This window comes from Daucus carota, chromosome 9 (genome assembly GCF_001625215.2).
Source record: "Daucus carota subsp. sativus chromosome 9, DH1 v3.0, whole genome shotgun sequence".
NCBI lineage: Eukaryota > Viridiplantae > Streptophyta > Magnoliopsida > Apiales > Apiaceae > Daucus > Daucus carota.
This window is the reverse complement of record NC_030389.2, coordinates 40,565,481-40,581,691: the sequence shown is the minus strand read 5'-3', so window position 1 is coordinate 40,581,691 and position 16,211 is coordinate 40,565,481. Positions and strand designations below refer to the sequence as shown.

The window sequence follows — 16,211 nt, the reverse complement described above, 5'->3', positions numbered from 1 at the left end:
AAAAAAAAAGACTACACAAGTGTGTGCTTAAAAAAATCATGATCAAGTTCTACCTTAAAACGGAGAAACCGAAATCAGGAGACTTTAAACATGTGTGAAACTCAGCTAATTTGGGTTGGTTAACACAGAATTAGGAGGCACACAGAAACAGCTTTTAAGTTCATTTATATGTGATAGCAAGCTGTCCCGCGAACTGATTGACTGATTCATTAATGCTCAGAAAAAGTAGATCTGTTGGAAGATGATTAAAATTTCTGGCTATAGTTACTTATCCGGCCCTCTACTAGGATGTGTTGTCTTTTCTTGCTAAATGCGCTCCAATAAGAAAGAAACTTCCCAACATCAGAGATTGCAGTGTTTGAAATGGACTTATCTTTGTTAGAAAGTTAGAGTCTGGTAGCAAATTTCCTGGTTGGAGTATCCGTGGTTAAAATAACAATAGTCCGAGTGTCATCAGAGCCAATCTCCAATACATTTAACTTTATATCATTAAAAAAGCCAAAATACTAAAAATTTGTGTCGTTAGAGGGGAAAAGAAGCAAGAAGTATGGCACCATCCATTTTAGTGGTGACATTCAATTTGCCTTTGTGTAGTAGGTTGGCAAGTCCTCTGTTCCTGGTACTGTGTTGTTTCCTGTTGTGTTTGTATGCCGCTGATTCTTAAACAGCTCTGTAATTTCCTCCATGAGTCGCTTGGGCATTGTCTGTCAAAAGTTCATAAATTCAAAAGTAGCTCTACACAAATGGTGGTCAGTATCATTAATTTGAATTGCTTGGTGCAGAACAATATCAGTTATACCTATCCCCCTTCTAAAAAAAGGTCAGAATAAACATTCTTCAGAATCACATATATGCTGTGAAGCTCTTAAATTCCATGAAGAAGTCTATTTTGTAAATATGAGCCGACTTCCAAAATGTATAAACATAAACACTGTGGAGTATATGTTGCCAGATATACATTCGTCAGGCTCATTGCAGCTAATCGACAGGAAACCACTATCAAGCATACATGAAAGGAGTTTATGTTGTTCATCAAATAAAAACACCTTGGAGCAAAGGAGCATCACTAAGCTGGTACTATATTCTGAAGTACTCTTATATATGTGTTTTGTGTCTGAAGTTTAATACTTCATGCAACTTTTTTTTCATGGCTGCAAATTGCAACTACGACGGTCTGATGCACCTTCAACAAGGACACAGAACCATCATGACCCCATCAAAATTCTGTTGTTGTTGCTAAGATGTCACAAGAAGGCTACTTTATGAACTTTCACCTTGCTGTTCTTATAACCAGGTTTCACGTGTTTGTGTTATTTTGGCAAGTGAATTTTTTTACATCTATTTTTAGACTTATAAAAACTATAATATCACATAAAAACTTCCCTCAAGTCATCGTAGTTTTAAGAATTCAATATAATTGTTCTTTATGCGCAGGCCCCCGCAATAAAGAATCTCAACAACATGATTCCTGGGCTGCATTAAGAAAGTCTTAGATGTTCAGCTGCACACTGGAGCATGAAAAGTGAGGGCATCAATTCTTCTGGATATATCTTATATTGTCTTCTCTGAGTAGACTCAAGTTGCAGGGGATTACAAATGTTGCATGAGTTTTCTAGTTGACACTCAAACCCAAAGATTGCCAATTTGCAGAGTCAAATTCATCACTCTTTTGTAAACCATAAATTATTAGAAACTACTCAAACATTCCATGATAAGAAACTCCATTACAAATTATTGATAGGTTAAATTTTCAAAACTATGAAATCAACTATGACATAGAGTATATACATCTAGAAAGAAAGGAAATTGTTACACATTGACTCGGAAATTTTATTGTTGCCTTTCTATATATTCTAGAAATTATTTCAAATCTCATAGGACCTTCATTGTTCACTCAAAGAGGGAAGGAAGATGAATGGTTAAAAGCCCCAAGATCGTGAGAATGAACAAGCAAGAAAGAGCCATGTATGACAATACAACTCCCAATATGATTCTGTGACAAAACTTTGGATAACTGATACAAATGGCTACCCATCCTATCTTTGATTCGCCATGAAGAGCTAACATTCCAATAGAACTTGCGGCTGAAGTTGCCGAAGTTATTAGGAGCAACAAAACCTGTTAAATTGACAATGTGATGATATTTCTCGTCAAGTAATAGAATTATTTGGTCTAAAAAAACCACTTAAACCAAATTGGCTAGCTGGGTATTGGTGCTTACCAGATCATGCAAGAATATGTAGACATAATTTTTGATTCTGATGTTCCATTTTGGATATATGAAACACACAAACACCAGTATCAGCGAAAGGAAACAAGAAACGCCTACTACAATATCGGCTATTACCATGTACCTGCAAGACAAAAACACATATTTTTCATCTCTTTGGCAACATGATTAGTTTCGAATAAAGAAAACGAAGCAGATTACCTTAGTGCAGATGAGTATGAGTATCGGGCACCAAAACTACCACCATCTGGTACCATAGTTATTTGGGCACTTGTGATTGTTCTAATGATTGCAGCTAGAGTAAACAAAGGAACCAAAGCTCTAAGAATGAGTTGAGCTATGATAAAAATCCTATGGTTCTTTGGCTTTTCACTCAATGATGTTGTTTCTGGACTAGGAAAAACTTGTTCTTGTGTCATTATTCTAGATGATGGTCACTGCAGAATAAAATGTGTTGTAAGTGAGTATCTGACTTGAACAATGAGGGATGTAACCTATAAATAGATGATCATGGAAAGCTAGGATCATGGATATTAATCATAAGAATATTGGAAAATATTGAAACCTTGTAATGAACAATACTAAAATAGAAAATAACATATAATTAATAGCTATGATTTTGTAACTGTAATCATATTAATGACATTTTATTATTTATTGACATCATTAATAATTTTGAATTATTTATGCATAGTAATCTTAGATTTTATTAACAGAAGCGATTTTGTAACAGCAATCACGATTTATAACTCTTTTAAATGATATTTGATTTTCAAGTAAATGGATATTTTAAATTTTGAAAATTTTACATCCAATGATTAACTTTTAGTTAAGTTAATTATTATTCACTCTGTTACTAGAAGGTTTAATGCACACTAGAGAGTGAGAATAAATTTAAAACACAGTAAAAGTTTTAATTTTTAAATATTTGAAGTTTTATTCCTGTAATTCTCAGTTTCTAGCTCCTTCCTCTTCTTTCTCCCTATTAAAGAAATCCAAGCTCTTCTCTATTTTTATTCTGTTCCATGATTCCATCCTAATTACCTAAACAATTATTCTGCAAATCTCCTAGCATCTTGCAAAATGAAATATAAGCTATGCTGTCGACTACAGAGTATCCGGGTTCACAGTCTCAAATTGGCTGCACGATTCGAAAGTACTAATACCAAAGCAGATATAATTAACTTATGCATGGGATAAAATTCCTGATTTAGGTGGTTGGAACTTCTTGTAATCTCTCAAATTCTCATGGGGTCGAGGTCTCGAGGAGGACCATTCCATACCTGATGGCGTTTACGGTTTATCCATTTTTAACGTCCAACCGAGAGGGACATGTAAATTGAGATCGAGTATATACTCAAATTTTGGATAGTGTACTCGAGTTTTGCAAAATCATTAACAAGAACATATATGTTACATCAAACAAGACAAATTCGATAAATATTTTAAATTTAACAGAACTAAAAACCAAGTTCACCATATCTAACTGAAATTAAAAAATAAAATTAACTAGTCACATTCTTAATTTTCACAGAGATCTCAAACCAACTCTTATTTCTGAAAGATCTGAGTACGCTAGAACAAACACTAACCAATATTACCTACTTAAATGACCTCAAGATGATCCACCAGTAACACTCCCATTGAAGATTTCGATCATGTCCCCATTACAAACATGGTGCCATCTGAAAGATCTATCATCCTCCATCACATTCTGTTTGTAAATAAAAAAATATCCCTCCGGAGGAAGACTAAAATGAAGGACCTCTTGTAGCCTCCTGAGCTCCCTCCTCAGCTCATCCACGATATCAGACGCATTGATCTCCACCGGAATTTTATTCGTGCCACACTGCGTCGAAACAAAAATCTTCAATTTCTTTGAATTAAAATTAGAATTAGAATTAGCGCCCCCAGATGTTGCAGGTGCCAGTGTGGTCACACTACTATGCTGCAAAGGCTTAACCAAAACATCAATCTCCGAATTATCACTAATTTCGTAGTCTCGTACGAACTTATTCTCATACACCTCATTCCCATGCAAAAAAACCGAAAAATCTCTCCCGTTCAGAGCCGCACCTCCTACTTCCAAAATTTTCTCCTTCAACTGCATAATACTGTCCTCCACGTCCACCTCCACTTGTTTTTTCGACGAGGCCATCCGTACCAGAACCTGCATTTTCGACGTCTTTGCAGGGGAGTCCTCGAGCTTCACAGTAGCGTCTGGTGTCAACATGAGCTGGATTCGAGAATTATGAAAAATTTCACAATATTCCACGTCACGTCCATCTTCAAGATACTGGCCCTTGAAAATCAGGGTCTGTTTAGAGACTGGAATGCCTTGATATTTCTGGATTTTTTCTTTGATTTCAAGAACAGTATCGAAGTAGCCGATTTCAATGCAAAATGGTTTCCCCATTCGGGTCTCAAAATACACATCCATTTGGTGATGAAATTATGAGATTGAGTTTGTAATTTTAATAACAAATGTGTATATGAACTTGCAGAAAATGTAGAGATGCTTTCCTAGTTTAGAGATGGTAAGTTGTAACAAAATCCGAAATTGAATTAACTGTGAACCTATCGCACCGGATAGAATAGACAGCTTCTATAACAGTCATATTAGATCATACAATGCTTTTGTTTAAATTAATTGGATGACGACCCTATCACGTTTGCTTGGAATTTCTTTTATTTTTTTATGTGAATTAATCATAGTTTTTTATGGAAAAGATAAATTGTCAAATTTTGATACTTCTGACTTTTATCCAAAAAATAAATCTTCTAAAAATTTGGCGAGATATAGAAACTTAAAAAGGTTCTTTTATGAATTTTTAGTAAGAACTAATTAATTTTATTATAATAGACAATATTTTACTAATAAAAAAAAAGCTTTACAGAAAATTATAATTAATTAATTATGTTTTTTCACTATTATTACTTACTAGTTGATAGCCCGTGCCAAGCACGGGTTTAAATAAAATTTTAAAAATTTGTTATTTATTAGAATAATAATGTCTTTTTTAATTATATTATTATATTTTTATTATACCTATTTAAATTATTATTTTTAAATGATATTTAAATTATTGTTATTTAATATAAGATTTTCTAATTATTAAAATTTGATCATACTTTAAATTTATGTCATAATAATATGGGTCCCTGTTCTATGGAGTCCACAAGATAAGAGTATTGTTGTCCACAATTATTTAAAAATACTCTACTCGTTTCAATTTTAATTTTTTTAATCTATAATATTTGTAAACATCTGACAATTTGCAGGTTATGTTCTACAATATAATCGTTGCGATTAAAAGATAAAACAATTATATTATAAATCACTAAACATTATATATGTTCTAAAATATAACTCATAAGTAGAATAATGATTTGATATCAAATATCTTGACGTATGTCTAGAGTTTCGATTATTTTATTATATGTTGCAATATGGATAATGACTTCATTTTCTTTGAGTTTCTATTTGTCAAGTCAGTGTTGCCACCGCCTAATTCGTCTTTATCGCAATCTTCTGAAAAACACTAAATGATAATAATTATTATTATTGAAAAATAAATGACCAAGTTTTTTGGTACTTTGGTATCAATATCGAATCTTGTTTATTTTAATTCTGAAATATGATTGAAATTTTATAGATTTGTTTCGTAAATTAAATTGTATGAGTTTTAAATATTAAAACGAATATTTGACGTATGTCTAGAGTTTCGGTTCTTTTATTATATGTGGCAATATGGACAATGACTTCATTTTTTTTTTAAGTTTCCATTTGTCAAGTCAGTGTTACCACCGTCTTATTCGTCTTTATCGCAATCTTCTAAAAAACACTGAATGATAATAATAATTATTATTAAAAAATAAATGACCAAGTTTTTTGGTACTTTGGTATCAATATCGAATCTTGTTTATTTTAATTCTGATATATGATAGAATTTTATAGATTTGTTTCGTAAATTAAAGTGTATGAGTTTTAAAAATTAAAATGAATATTTGACGTATGTCCAGAGTTTCGGTTCTTCTATTATATATGTTGCAATATGGACAATGACTTCATTTTTTTAAGTTTCCATTTGTCAAGTTAGTGTTACCACCGCCTTATTCGTCTTTATCGCAATCTTCTGGAAAACATTGAATGATAATAATTATTATCAATTAAAAAATATATGACCATTTTTTTTGGTACTTTGGTATCAATATTGAATCTTGTTTATTTTAATTCTGAAATACGATAGAAGTTTTATAAATTTGTTTCGTAAATTAAAGTGTATGAGTTTTAAAAATTAAAACGAATATTTGACGTATGTCTAGAGTTTTGGTTCTTTTATTATATGTTGTAATATGGACAATGACTTATTTTTTTTAAGTTTCCATCAAGTCAGTGTTACCACCGCCTTATTCGTCTTTATCGCAATATTCTGAAAAACATTGAATGATAATAATTATTATCTATTAAAAAATATATGACCAATTTTTTTGGTACTTTGGTATCAATATTGAATCTTGTTTATTTTAATTCTGAAATACGATAGAAGTTTTATAAATTTGTTTCGTAAATTAAAGTGTATGAGTTTTAAAAATTAAAACGAATAATTTTGTTGACATTATTATTCTATTGATAGGATATTATATTAATATCAATAAGAACTCGCTCCCTATTTATTTGAACTCTGAAGTATGATAAAAGATTTATAGAGTTGTTATGTATATTAAATTATTTGAGTTTTAAAAAATTAAAACAAATAATTTTGTTGGTAACATATTTTTATTAGTAAGATAATTGTTATAATAAAAAATCCTGTCAAATATAGAAGTTTTTTTTATAATAGTAATAATTGTTAAATAAAAATTAATATGATGATAGCCAATTTTTTATATGAATTTTATAGAACTGTTTCATAAGTTAAATTGTTAGCGAGATTTAACTGTGCGAATATGATAAATGTTATATTACAATATCCTAAACACCATAGAAGTCTTTTTATAATAGTATAATAATCTTAACCAATATTGAAATTTTTATTAATAAAATCCGAATCAATATAGAAGTCTTTTCATAATTGTATAATAATAATTATAAAATCCTAAAAATGTATAATAATAAGTATAAAATCTTAATAATATGAAAATCTTTTCATAATTCTATAATGATTGTTGTTATTAAATAAAAAATTTATATTACATTGTCCTAATAAATATTGAAGTTTTTAATAATAAAATTATAATCAATACAAAAGTCTTTTAGTGTCCTAATGAATATTGAGGTCTTTAATAATAAAATTCTATTCAATATAAAAGTCTTTTAATAATAATATAACAATGACTTTAAAATCCTAATCAATATGAAAGTGACCAAATTTTGGTACTTTTGGTACCGATGTTCCACCGAAAAGTGGTTTCGCTTATTTGGGTTTAAATAAAATTTTAAAATTTGTTATTTATTAGAATAATAATGTCTTTTTTAATTATATTATTATATTTTTATTATACCTATTTAAATTATTATTTTTAAATGATATTTAAATTATTGTTATTTAATATAAGATTTTCTAATTATTAAAATTTGATCATACTTTAAATTTATGTCATAATAATATGGGTCCCTAATCTATGGAGTCCACAAGATAAGAGTATTGTTGTCCAAAATTATTTAAAAATACTCTACTCGTTTCAATTTTAATTTTTTTAATCTATAATATTTGTAAACATCTGACAATTTACAGGTTATGTTCTACAATATAATCGTTGCAATTAAAAGATAAAACAATTATATTATAAATCACTAAACATTATATATGTTCTAAAATATAACTCATAAGTAGAATAATGATTTGATATCAAATATCTTGACGTATGTCTAGAGTTTCGATTATTTTATTATATGTTGCAATATGGATAATGACTTCATTTTCTTTGAGTTTCTATTTGTCAAGTCAGTGTTGCCACCGCCTAATTCGTCTTTATCGCAATCTTCTGAAAAACACTAAATGATAATAATTATTATTATTGAAAAATAAATGACCAAGTTTTTTGGTACTTTGGTATCAGTATCGAATCTTGTTTATTTTAATTCTGAAATATGATTGAAATTTTATAGATTTGTTTCGTAAATTAAATTGTATGAGTTTTAAATATTAAAACGAATATTTGACGTATGTCTAGAGTTTCGGTTCTTTTATTATATGTGGCAATATGGACAATGACTTCATTTTTTTTTTAAGTTTCCATTTGTCAAGTCAGTGTTACCACCGTCTTATTCGTCTTTATCGCAATCTTCTAAAAAACACTGAATGATAATAATAATTATTATTAAAAAATAAATGACCAAGTTTTTTGGTACTTTGGTATCAATATCGAATCTTGTTTATTTTAATTCTGATATATGATAGAATTTTATAGATTTGTTTCGTAAATTAAAGTGTATGAGTTTTAAAAATTAAAACGAATATTTGACGTATGTCCAGAGTTTCGGTTCTTCTATTATATATGTTGCAATATGGACAATGACTTCATTTTTTTAAGTTTCCATTTGTCAAGTTAGTGTTACCACCGCCTTATTCGTCTTTATCGCAATCTTCTGGAAAACATTGAATGATAATAATTATTTTCTATTAAAAAATATATGACCACTTTTTTTGGTACTTTGGTATCAATATTGAATCTTGTTTATTTTAATTCTGAAATACGATAGAAGTTTTATAAATTTGTTTCGTAAATTAAAGTGTATGAGTTTTAAAAATTAAAACGAATATTTGACGTATGTCTAGAGTTTTGGTTCTTTTATTATATGTTGTAATATGGACAATGACTTATTTTTTTTAAGTTTCCATCAAGTCAGTGTTACCACCGCCTTATTCGTCTTTATCGCAATATTCTGAAAAACATTGAATGATAATAATTATTATCTATTAAAAAATATATGACCAATTTTTTTGGTACTTTGGTATCAATATTGAATCTTGTTTATTTTAATTCTGAAATACGATAGAAGTTTTATAAATTTGTTTCGTAAATTAAAGTGTATGAGTTTTAAAAATTAAAACAAATATTTGACGTATGTCTAGAACTTTTAAAAAATAATAATGATGAGCCGGTAAGGTCCCAATTATTTTGTAGAAGCCCAATTCACTGCCGCCTAAACCAAAATCAAAAACCGGGCTACGTTCATGTTTTGACAACAAAATCTCGCCAGGTCACAATACACATGCTCCCTCCGTCCCAAAAAGATTGAATTGCTTTGACTTTCACGGAGATTAAGAAAAAAATAGTAAAAGAAATTAAATTAAATTAGTTGAAAAGTTGGTAAAATGATGGAACCCATCAAAATTTTAATAATAAATTTGATATAGTGGAGGAAAGAAAAGAAGTGAGTGTAATAGTGTTTATATTATTATAGAATAGAGATAGTGGAAGAAGGAGTGAGTGTAATAGTGAAAAACAGTGTTCAAAAATAGTAAGTGTAATAGGTTCAATTCTTTTTGGGACGTCCCAAAAAGGAATAAGTGTCGATTAAAATGGGACGGAGGGAGTATTAAATTGTGATTTCTAAACAAAAATTTAAAATATTAAAATTTTATTCAGAAAAGATTAAAATAATTTATTAAATTATATATTACAAAAATCTTGAAATATTATTAATTAAAATATATAATTACGAAAATGAAATTAAACAAAATATAATGACACCAACTTTTTACTTGAGGCCAAACAGAAGGACGTAGTTTGTCATGAATGGATTGTGATGCAAAACTTTCTGTGTGTGGCGGTAAGCAGAGAATCTAATTCCAATTATATAACTTGGTTTAATAATAAAAACAGCGTGTGAAGTGTTAATCAGATGGTCTATGGTTCAACTTATCCTTTTAATTTCTTTTTATCAAAACAACTTTCATGACGGACCTGACAAAAAAAAAAAAAAAAAACTTTCACATGACGGTCAATAAAATATTTAATGAACAGATCGTCAACCATGATAAACCATGACAGTAATGTACTCATGTACGTCAGTCAAAATAACATACAGAAATCGGACTGATCAGTAAAAATTTAGAAAATATTGAACAAATTGATACGGGTCTATTCAATGCGACGTCAAAATAATTTTTCAAATCAGGGAACTATTCTAACTGTGATCAGAATAATAAAATAATAGTAAATCATAACATTATAAGATAGCTCAATGCATGATCATATCCTCGCTAATAAAAACTTATTTATATCGTAGTTCATTAGGATGATTTTTGAACCCATCAAAATTAATTTCTAAATTTGATTGACACATGGCGCCCATTCTCTCCGCAAGTGAGCCTCGTCAAGTTACAAAGGCCCCCTCCAGTCACTAACTTCGTCACTTGTCGGTAACCTCCCAGATACTTTAAGATTAGCCTAATTGCTTTCTGTAATTGTCGGAATACTGCCTCATTTCTTCATAGTTGTTACATTTTTATTTTTGTTAGTTAAACTGTCTAAGTTTTGATCAAAAATTATAAGTCCCTCACTCCGTCACTTGTTATTTTAAAAAATTAAAAATTACATCTTAAAATAAATTAAAAATTATTTCAGGTGACATTTTTTTTTATTTTGTCAATTGATAAAATATTAATAAATTTCAGTCAACTTTAATCAATTTAACCGGTACAAAACGACAATTAAAAAAGAACGGAAGGAGTATTAAATAAGTACAGGCTCGGCCTGCATCAGCCTAACAAAATCACTGAAACATTTTTAACAAAATCTGAATCGATAGTTTAATGAATCGAATAGCTTTTGTGAATATTGATCTTCTCTCTTACATTTCTCGATCCGTGAAATTTGAGCTCGTGAACCATTTCAAAAATATATCGTATTCGTACTAGCAGTTCAATAGCCGAATGAGCAAGTTAGAACCAACCGGACAAACAAATAAAGGTTCTTTTTTTTTTTTTTCCGGTGGAAGATGATTTCATTACTTTCACCTTCATAAAGTAGTTTAAAGTATACGGACTGTATTATATTTTATGTAAAGGACCTTTAGCAATCTGCGTAAGCATTTGTAGTTTATGCAATTTTGTTAATGTGGTATCAGGCCTATTAATTGGCTAAAATTAGAACGCTAATTACAAAAGGGGTGATAATAGTAAACCGCAACAATAAAAATAATTGCCTTGTGACGAAGCAAACAAATAAAAAAATATTTATTTAACTAAATTATTGATTCTATTGCGCGTGACGAAAAAATATCCTGGTTGCTGAGTGGTGATTTTGTCATTTTACCCGGACACAGCACCTATATGCATTCTACTCCCTCCGTCCCAATCAATTCTATACAGTTTCTTTTTTGGGATGTCCCATCATTTCTATACATTCCCAAAATAGCAACTTTTTATAATATAAAACACTATTCCACCCACTACATTCTCCCACTATCTCCATTCAATAATAATAAAAACACTATTACACCCACTACTTTCTTCCACTACCTCAAATCTATTATTAAGAAATATGTGGGTCTCACCACTTTACCTACTTTTCATCTAACTTTACTCATTTCTTACACTTTTTCTTGGTCTCCGTGTCCAATCCCAATGTATATAATTCATTGGGACGGAGGGAGTAGTAGTATATATACTTTGATCGATGTAAGAGTGTGCAGGCTGTCTGTGATAAATGTTGTTTCGACATACATGTATAAATAAATGGGTCTTGGTCCTGACAACTGGTTGTCACTTGTCAGAGACAGTTTATCTAACACACATTTTCAGGGGCGTCGGATCTTTATTTCAAGGGTCTAGATTGAAACTTTTTTTTAAGCGGATACTTAAAAAAAATGTTTTAATCCAGACTCTTGAAATGCTAACGGAGCTGTGGGTTTGATAAAGACTTCCTGACAACCGATTGTCATGGATCAAAACCTAAATAAATATTTAGCTATAAAATAAAATGAAAATTGACTCTTCTAATATAAAACTACAAACAATTCATACGCGATTCATGAATTTGAACTATATTTTGCACAACCCCATGCCTAGTTCCCCCTTTCCGCTACACAAATGCTGGCAATACTTGAATATAATTTCAAGAAATGATATTATACTCCTTTTCTGGTTGACAAATTTATTTTCACACTTTGTTTATATTACTAATGAACCTACTAGTTTCGTCCAAGCTATGAAGAACAGATTGCTGCACCAAAAAGTAGTTGACCTAAACGGAAAAAACATTTTAAATAGAAGTTTTCTGATGCCTCTGTTGAGAATACGTCAGTCTCGGTCAGCTTGGCAGGCAATCATTTAACTAATTTAAAGGATATGCTGTTGAGTCTTGACATTTTTAAAAGGATTTGTCTTGTGTGTGCTTATTGGCCCATGTTAAGCACGGAATTTTATATGTTTGAGAGATTTTGATTAGTGTGATTGTTATATATGCAAGAGTCCATCATTATTACAGTAAGATATAAGAGTCAATTAAAATCCCTCAAATGTATAAAATTTCGCGCTTTGCATGTGCATGACCGCAAGAAAAGCCGTTTCTAAAACTACAACGAGACTGCGGAGCAGAGCAGAGCAATTGTGATTAACATTGACTTATGGAAGGAAACATGAACCTGGAAGTCTGGAACATCGAACTTGACTTCATTTTGATTGCGTGGGTAACTTGTGAAAACAGACATGAAGATCGAACCTGCTGACCTCATTCAACAACAAGATTTCAGTCGGACACCGCCTGAGCTCATTTTAAACGGTAAAATAATTACAAGACCATTTTGACAGAGAATCATAACAAATTTTTAAATCAGTTTTTTTTTTTACTATGGAGCCGTTTGGGCAAATTTAAAAGAAATGATTTCTTGTTTAAATTAAAGAAGTGGAGCAGAAGTGGAAAAAAAATAAGTTAATAAAGTGTTTGAAAAAGAAGTAGAAGAAGCTATGGGAGAGAAGCTAGTATTCTCAGCTTCTTAAAAGTTTTTTTACACAAATGGATCAAGAAAAACAGAAGACAGAAGTACAAGCTACTTCTCGTTAACAAACAGAACCTATATATGTCGGTTAGCTAGCAAAAAGCTTCGTCCAATCTCCTAGCTCTATTCCACTTTTTGGGTACTACAAATTCACATCTTCCCCCTCACTTGTCTCTCAAGTCGAACATCTTCTTCGTTTCTTTCCTCTCTCGCAAAGAAACACAAACTCTTCTCTTTATTAATCTGTTTCATCTCAACCTAAACACTCCTTTACAAATCTATATAGCTATGTCCTCGACCATTGTATATCAGGGTTCAAATTGGCAGCACCCCGAAAACAAACCTCTGAGGCTCAAATTGGCAGCACCTAAACCCCTAGGACTCGAAACCACTAATACCAAAGAAAATAAAAACCCCGATTCGGGTGCTTGGAATTTTCTCCAGATGCTCTCGGATCGTCCGAAAAAAATATTTAGTACCGAAACTTTTTGTCCATCTCACAAGCTTAGCCAGAATAGCCTGGAATTATGTACCGAAAACTTGGGAAGCGAAACAGGCAGCGATGACACGTGTGATATTGACATTTTAACACGTGCAAAATCATCAACAATCACAAGGCAACAAGGACGTGTTTTATCAGCAAAGAAGATGAGCACACGGAGCTTTCCGCCTCCGTTAACAACTATAAGTGGTTCGAATTCGCTTCACGTTAAGCCACGCAGAGAAGGCGGCCGGCTCATCATTGAGGCCGTGGAAGCGCCGTCTAGTCGTGCCTGTTTCGAAGCTGAGCGAAGCAATGGCAGGTTACAACTGAGGTTTTTGAAGAACTGTGAGTTTTTTTATGACACAAAAGCGAGATCAGAAGATACCGAAAATGAAAACATAGAAAATTTCGAAAGAGAAGATTATAAAACACATGAAATTGAGGATGTTTTTGTAGGAGATGAATTTAAAAAAGATGGTGCTAACAACAAGATTGTTGGTTACATAAAAAAGGACAAGGATGGAATTAGACAAGATGTTGAGGTTGTAATGGGGAGGGAAAGTATTGCGAGACACAACAGCAGGTGCAAGGAAAGTGGGCATGGTAATAACAAGAGAGGGTTCTGTAATTGGGAGGCTTTCTGGGTGGCTACTTAGCTAAATTTTCTCAATATTTTTAGTTTCGGGGATTTGTATGATGTGCATTTTGATGCTGAGAAACTTAGGTACTTTATTTATGAAATTGTATCCTTATAATTCTCTATATCGGTGAAATTTCGACTGGCAGATAGAAATTTGAAATCTCGACATCAGTACAAAATAAATTGTATTTGGCCGGTTAGGTATATAATACCGTTGTATACATGAAAACGGCGACACAAGTGAGTTTTGAGGGAAAAGTTGATGGCTAACAATTATACAAGTGATACAGAAAATGTGAGTGTATAAACTTTACATAAAATGTCATTGAGACACGGTTTTGATCGAATAGATCAGCTTAGAGCATCTTCAAGGGTGATTTCGAAATTTGTTAGCTATAATGATTATGTAAATTGTTTATACAAGTTTTTTGCTAACAGGTGAGAAAAACACTCCAATAGGGTTATGTATAATTATGTCAAGTTAAAATTATACATAATAATTTTACTAGTTCAACAAATCTATTGAATCATACATGATTATCTATATTCTTTTTGCGGTTGGAGAGTGTTGATAGAGGAATTTGGTAATCAACAAAGATGAGGTTCATGGCCGGAATCAAGATCTGTGACGGTGGTTTTGGTCGCCGGAGTGCGGTGATTGTGTGTTTTAGGGGGTGGCTGAGATTAGGGTTTTGAGTTGGTCTCACGTGCTCTCAACTCATGATCCCCCAATGTGCCTACGTACCCCTATTTATAGGGGATCAAGCCATACGTAGTTCTATTGGACCAAGAGTCCTAGTTTGATCAGGACTAGGCCTCTTGGCGATAAGGTCGGAGATAGGCCGAAGGCCCATCTTGGAGAATCCTACTCCTGTTAGAATTAGTCTTGAGTATGACTACCCCAGACTCCTAATCCAAATAGATCACGGATTCAACGATATCTCCACTACGAGAGATAGCATCTACCACGACTCTTATGGAGAAGTTATCTGGGAGAGCCATGGCTAACCCCTCGAGGTGCAGGGACATGTCCTCACCTCTCGGTGAGGTCTTCATCTTCAAACAAGGTAGACAAGGAGCCGAATTACACGATCGTCTCAATCCCCCGATGAGGGCTAACTCACCAGAATACAGGATCCAGACATATGATCGGCCTTCGTGTTACCCCGGAGGGCCTTCAAGAGCCATGATCACCTCAAGCCCCCACACGAGGGTTAACTCGGCAGATAGCAGGATTGAGGATTGTAGATCATGCCCGGATGAGCCCGGGAACTATCAGATGAGCCTGATAACTACCAAATGAGCTTGGTAACTAGTCTTCATATCCCTCGGAAGGGTCGTCACGGAGACTCACTCATCCTCTCTCTCTCATCATGTATTTCATAACTATGCCTCGTCTGAGTCAAAGGACGCGCCCTGATAGGGAGGACGTGTCCTTCCCAACTCCCGTCTTCATCCCTGTTTACTGGACAAGAGACCGCACTCCCCGGGTTATGTCCGGAGGAGGGCGCGTCCTCCCCTCTACATGGTGTACAAAAACGGCTACAACACCTCGGAAGAGTCGTCGTATCCCCCGGAGGGGTAAGTCTTCCTATCCCCGGAGGGGCGGTCTTCGTCTCCCTCGGAAGGGTTGTCTCAGCGAATGTACGCTCTCCTATAGGAAGAGCCTTCTTACAATATGTGTTTACATGTGGGAGCGACCCCTGAGGGCGCGCCCTTGCCTTCGCCGTCTCGTCCCATCGACCACTCCAACAACACATCAGACAGGTCCTTCTTTAACATGAGGTCGCGCCCCCGGGGAGGCGAGGACACCCCGTTAAAGGCACGCCCTTGGTCTTCATCTCATGGTCAACTTCTTACAAGGGACGCGCCCCTCGGTCACCTCCGAAGAGGGCGCGCCCTCCTC

At 32.7% G+C, this 16,211-nt stretch overlaps 3 protein-coding genes across 3 annotated transcripts; 1 reads left to right on the top strand and 2 right to left on the bottom strand.

Annotated features, from left to right (window-relative positions):
- Positions 1-575: 575 nt before the first annotated feature.
- On the bottom strand, positions 576-2,649 carry LOC108201635 (CASP-like protein 1F2). Its single transcript, XM_017369922.1, has 4 exons — positions 2,432-2,649; positions 2,222-2,354; positions 2,032-2,118; positions 576-704 (listed from the first exon to the last, which is right to left on the bottom strand). The coding sequence occupies exons 1-4, from the start codon at positions 2,647-2,649 to the stop codon at positions 576-578; spliced, it is 567 nt and encodes a 188-aa protein (XP_017225411.1).
- Positions 2,650-3,845: 1,196 nt separating this feature from the next.
- Positions 3,846-4,670, bottom strand: LOC108201633 (ubiquitin domain-containing protein 7SL RNA1). Its single transcript, XM_017369921.1, has one exon. It carries the CDS (start codon positions 4,668-4,670, stop codon positions 3,846-3,848), a length of 825 nt encoding a protein of 274 aa, XP_017225410.1.
- An 8,799-nt stretch (positions 4,671-13,469) lies between these two features.
- Positions 13,470-14,321, top strand: LOC108202113 (protein FANTASTIC FOUR 3). The gene has a single exon (XM_017370493.2). The coding sequence runs from the start codon at positions 13,470-13,472 to the stop codon at positions 14,319-14,321; it is 852 nt and encodes a 283-aa protein (XP_017225982.1).
- Positions 14,322-16,211: the final 1,890 nt, after the last annotated feature.

Excerpts from the sequence above, each read along its gene's own strand:
- LOC108201633 (XM_017369921.1), bottom strand. The coding sequence starts at position 4,670 with ATGGATGTGTATTTTGAGACCCGAATGGGGAAACCATTTTGCATTGAA.
- LOC108201635 (XM_017369922.1), bottom strand. The coding sequence starts at position 2,649 with ATGACACAAGAACAAGTTTTTCCTAGTCCAGAAACAACATCATTGAGT. Across the intron at positions 2,355-2,431 it reads TCATACTCATCTGCACTAAG|GTACATGGTAATAGCCGATA; the intron begins GTAATCTGCTTC and ends TTTGTCTTGCAG. Across the intron at positions 705-2,031 it reads GCGAATCAAAGATAGGATGG|ACAATGCCCAAGCGACTCAT; the intron begins GTAGCCATTTGT and ends AACTTTTGACAG.
- LOC108202113 (XM_017370493.2), top strand. The coding sequence starts at position 13,470 with ATGTCCTCGACCATTGTATATCAGGGTTCAAATTGGCAGCACCCCGAA.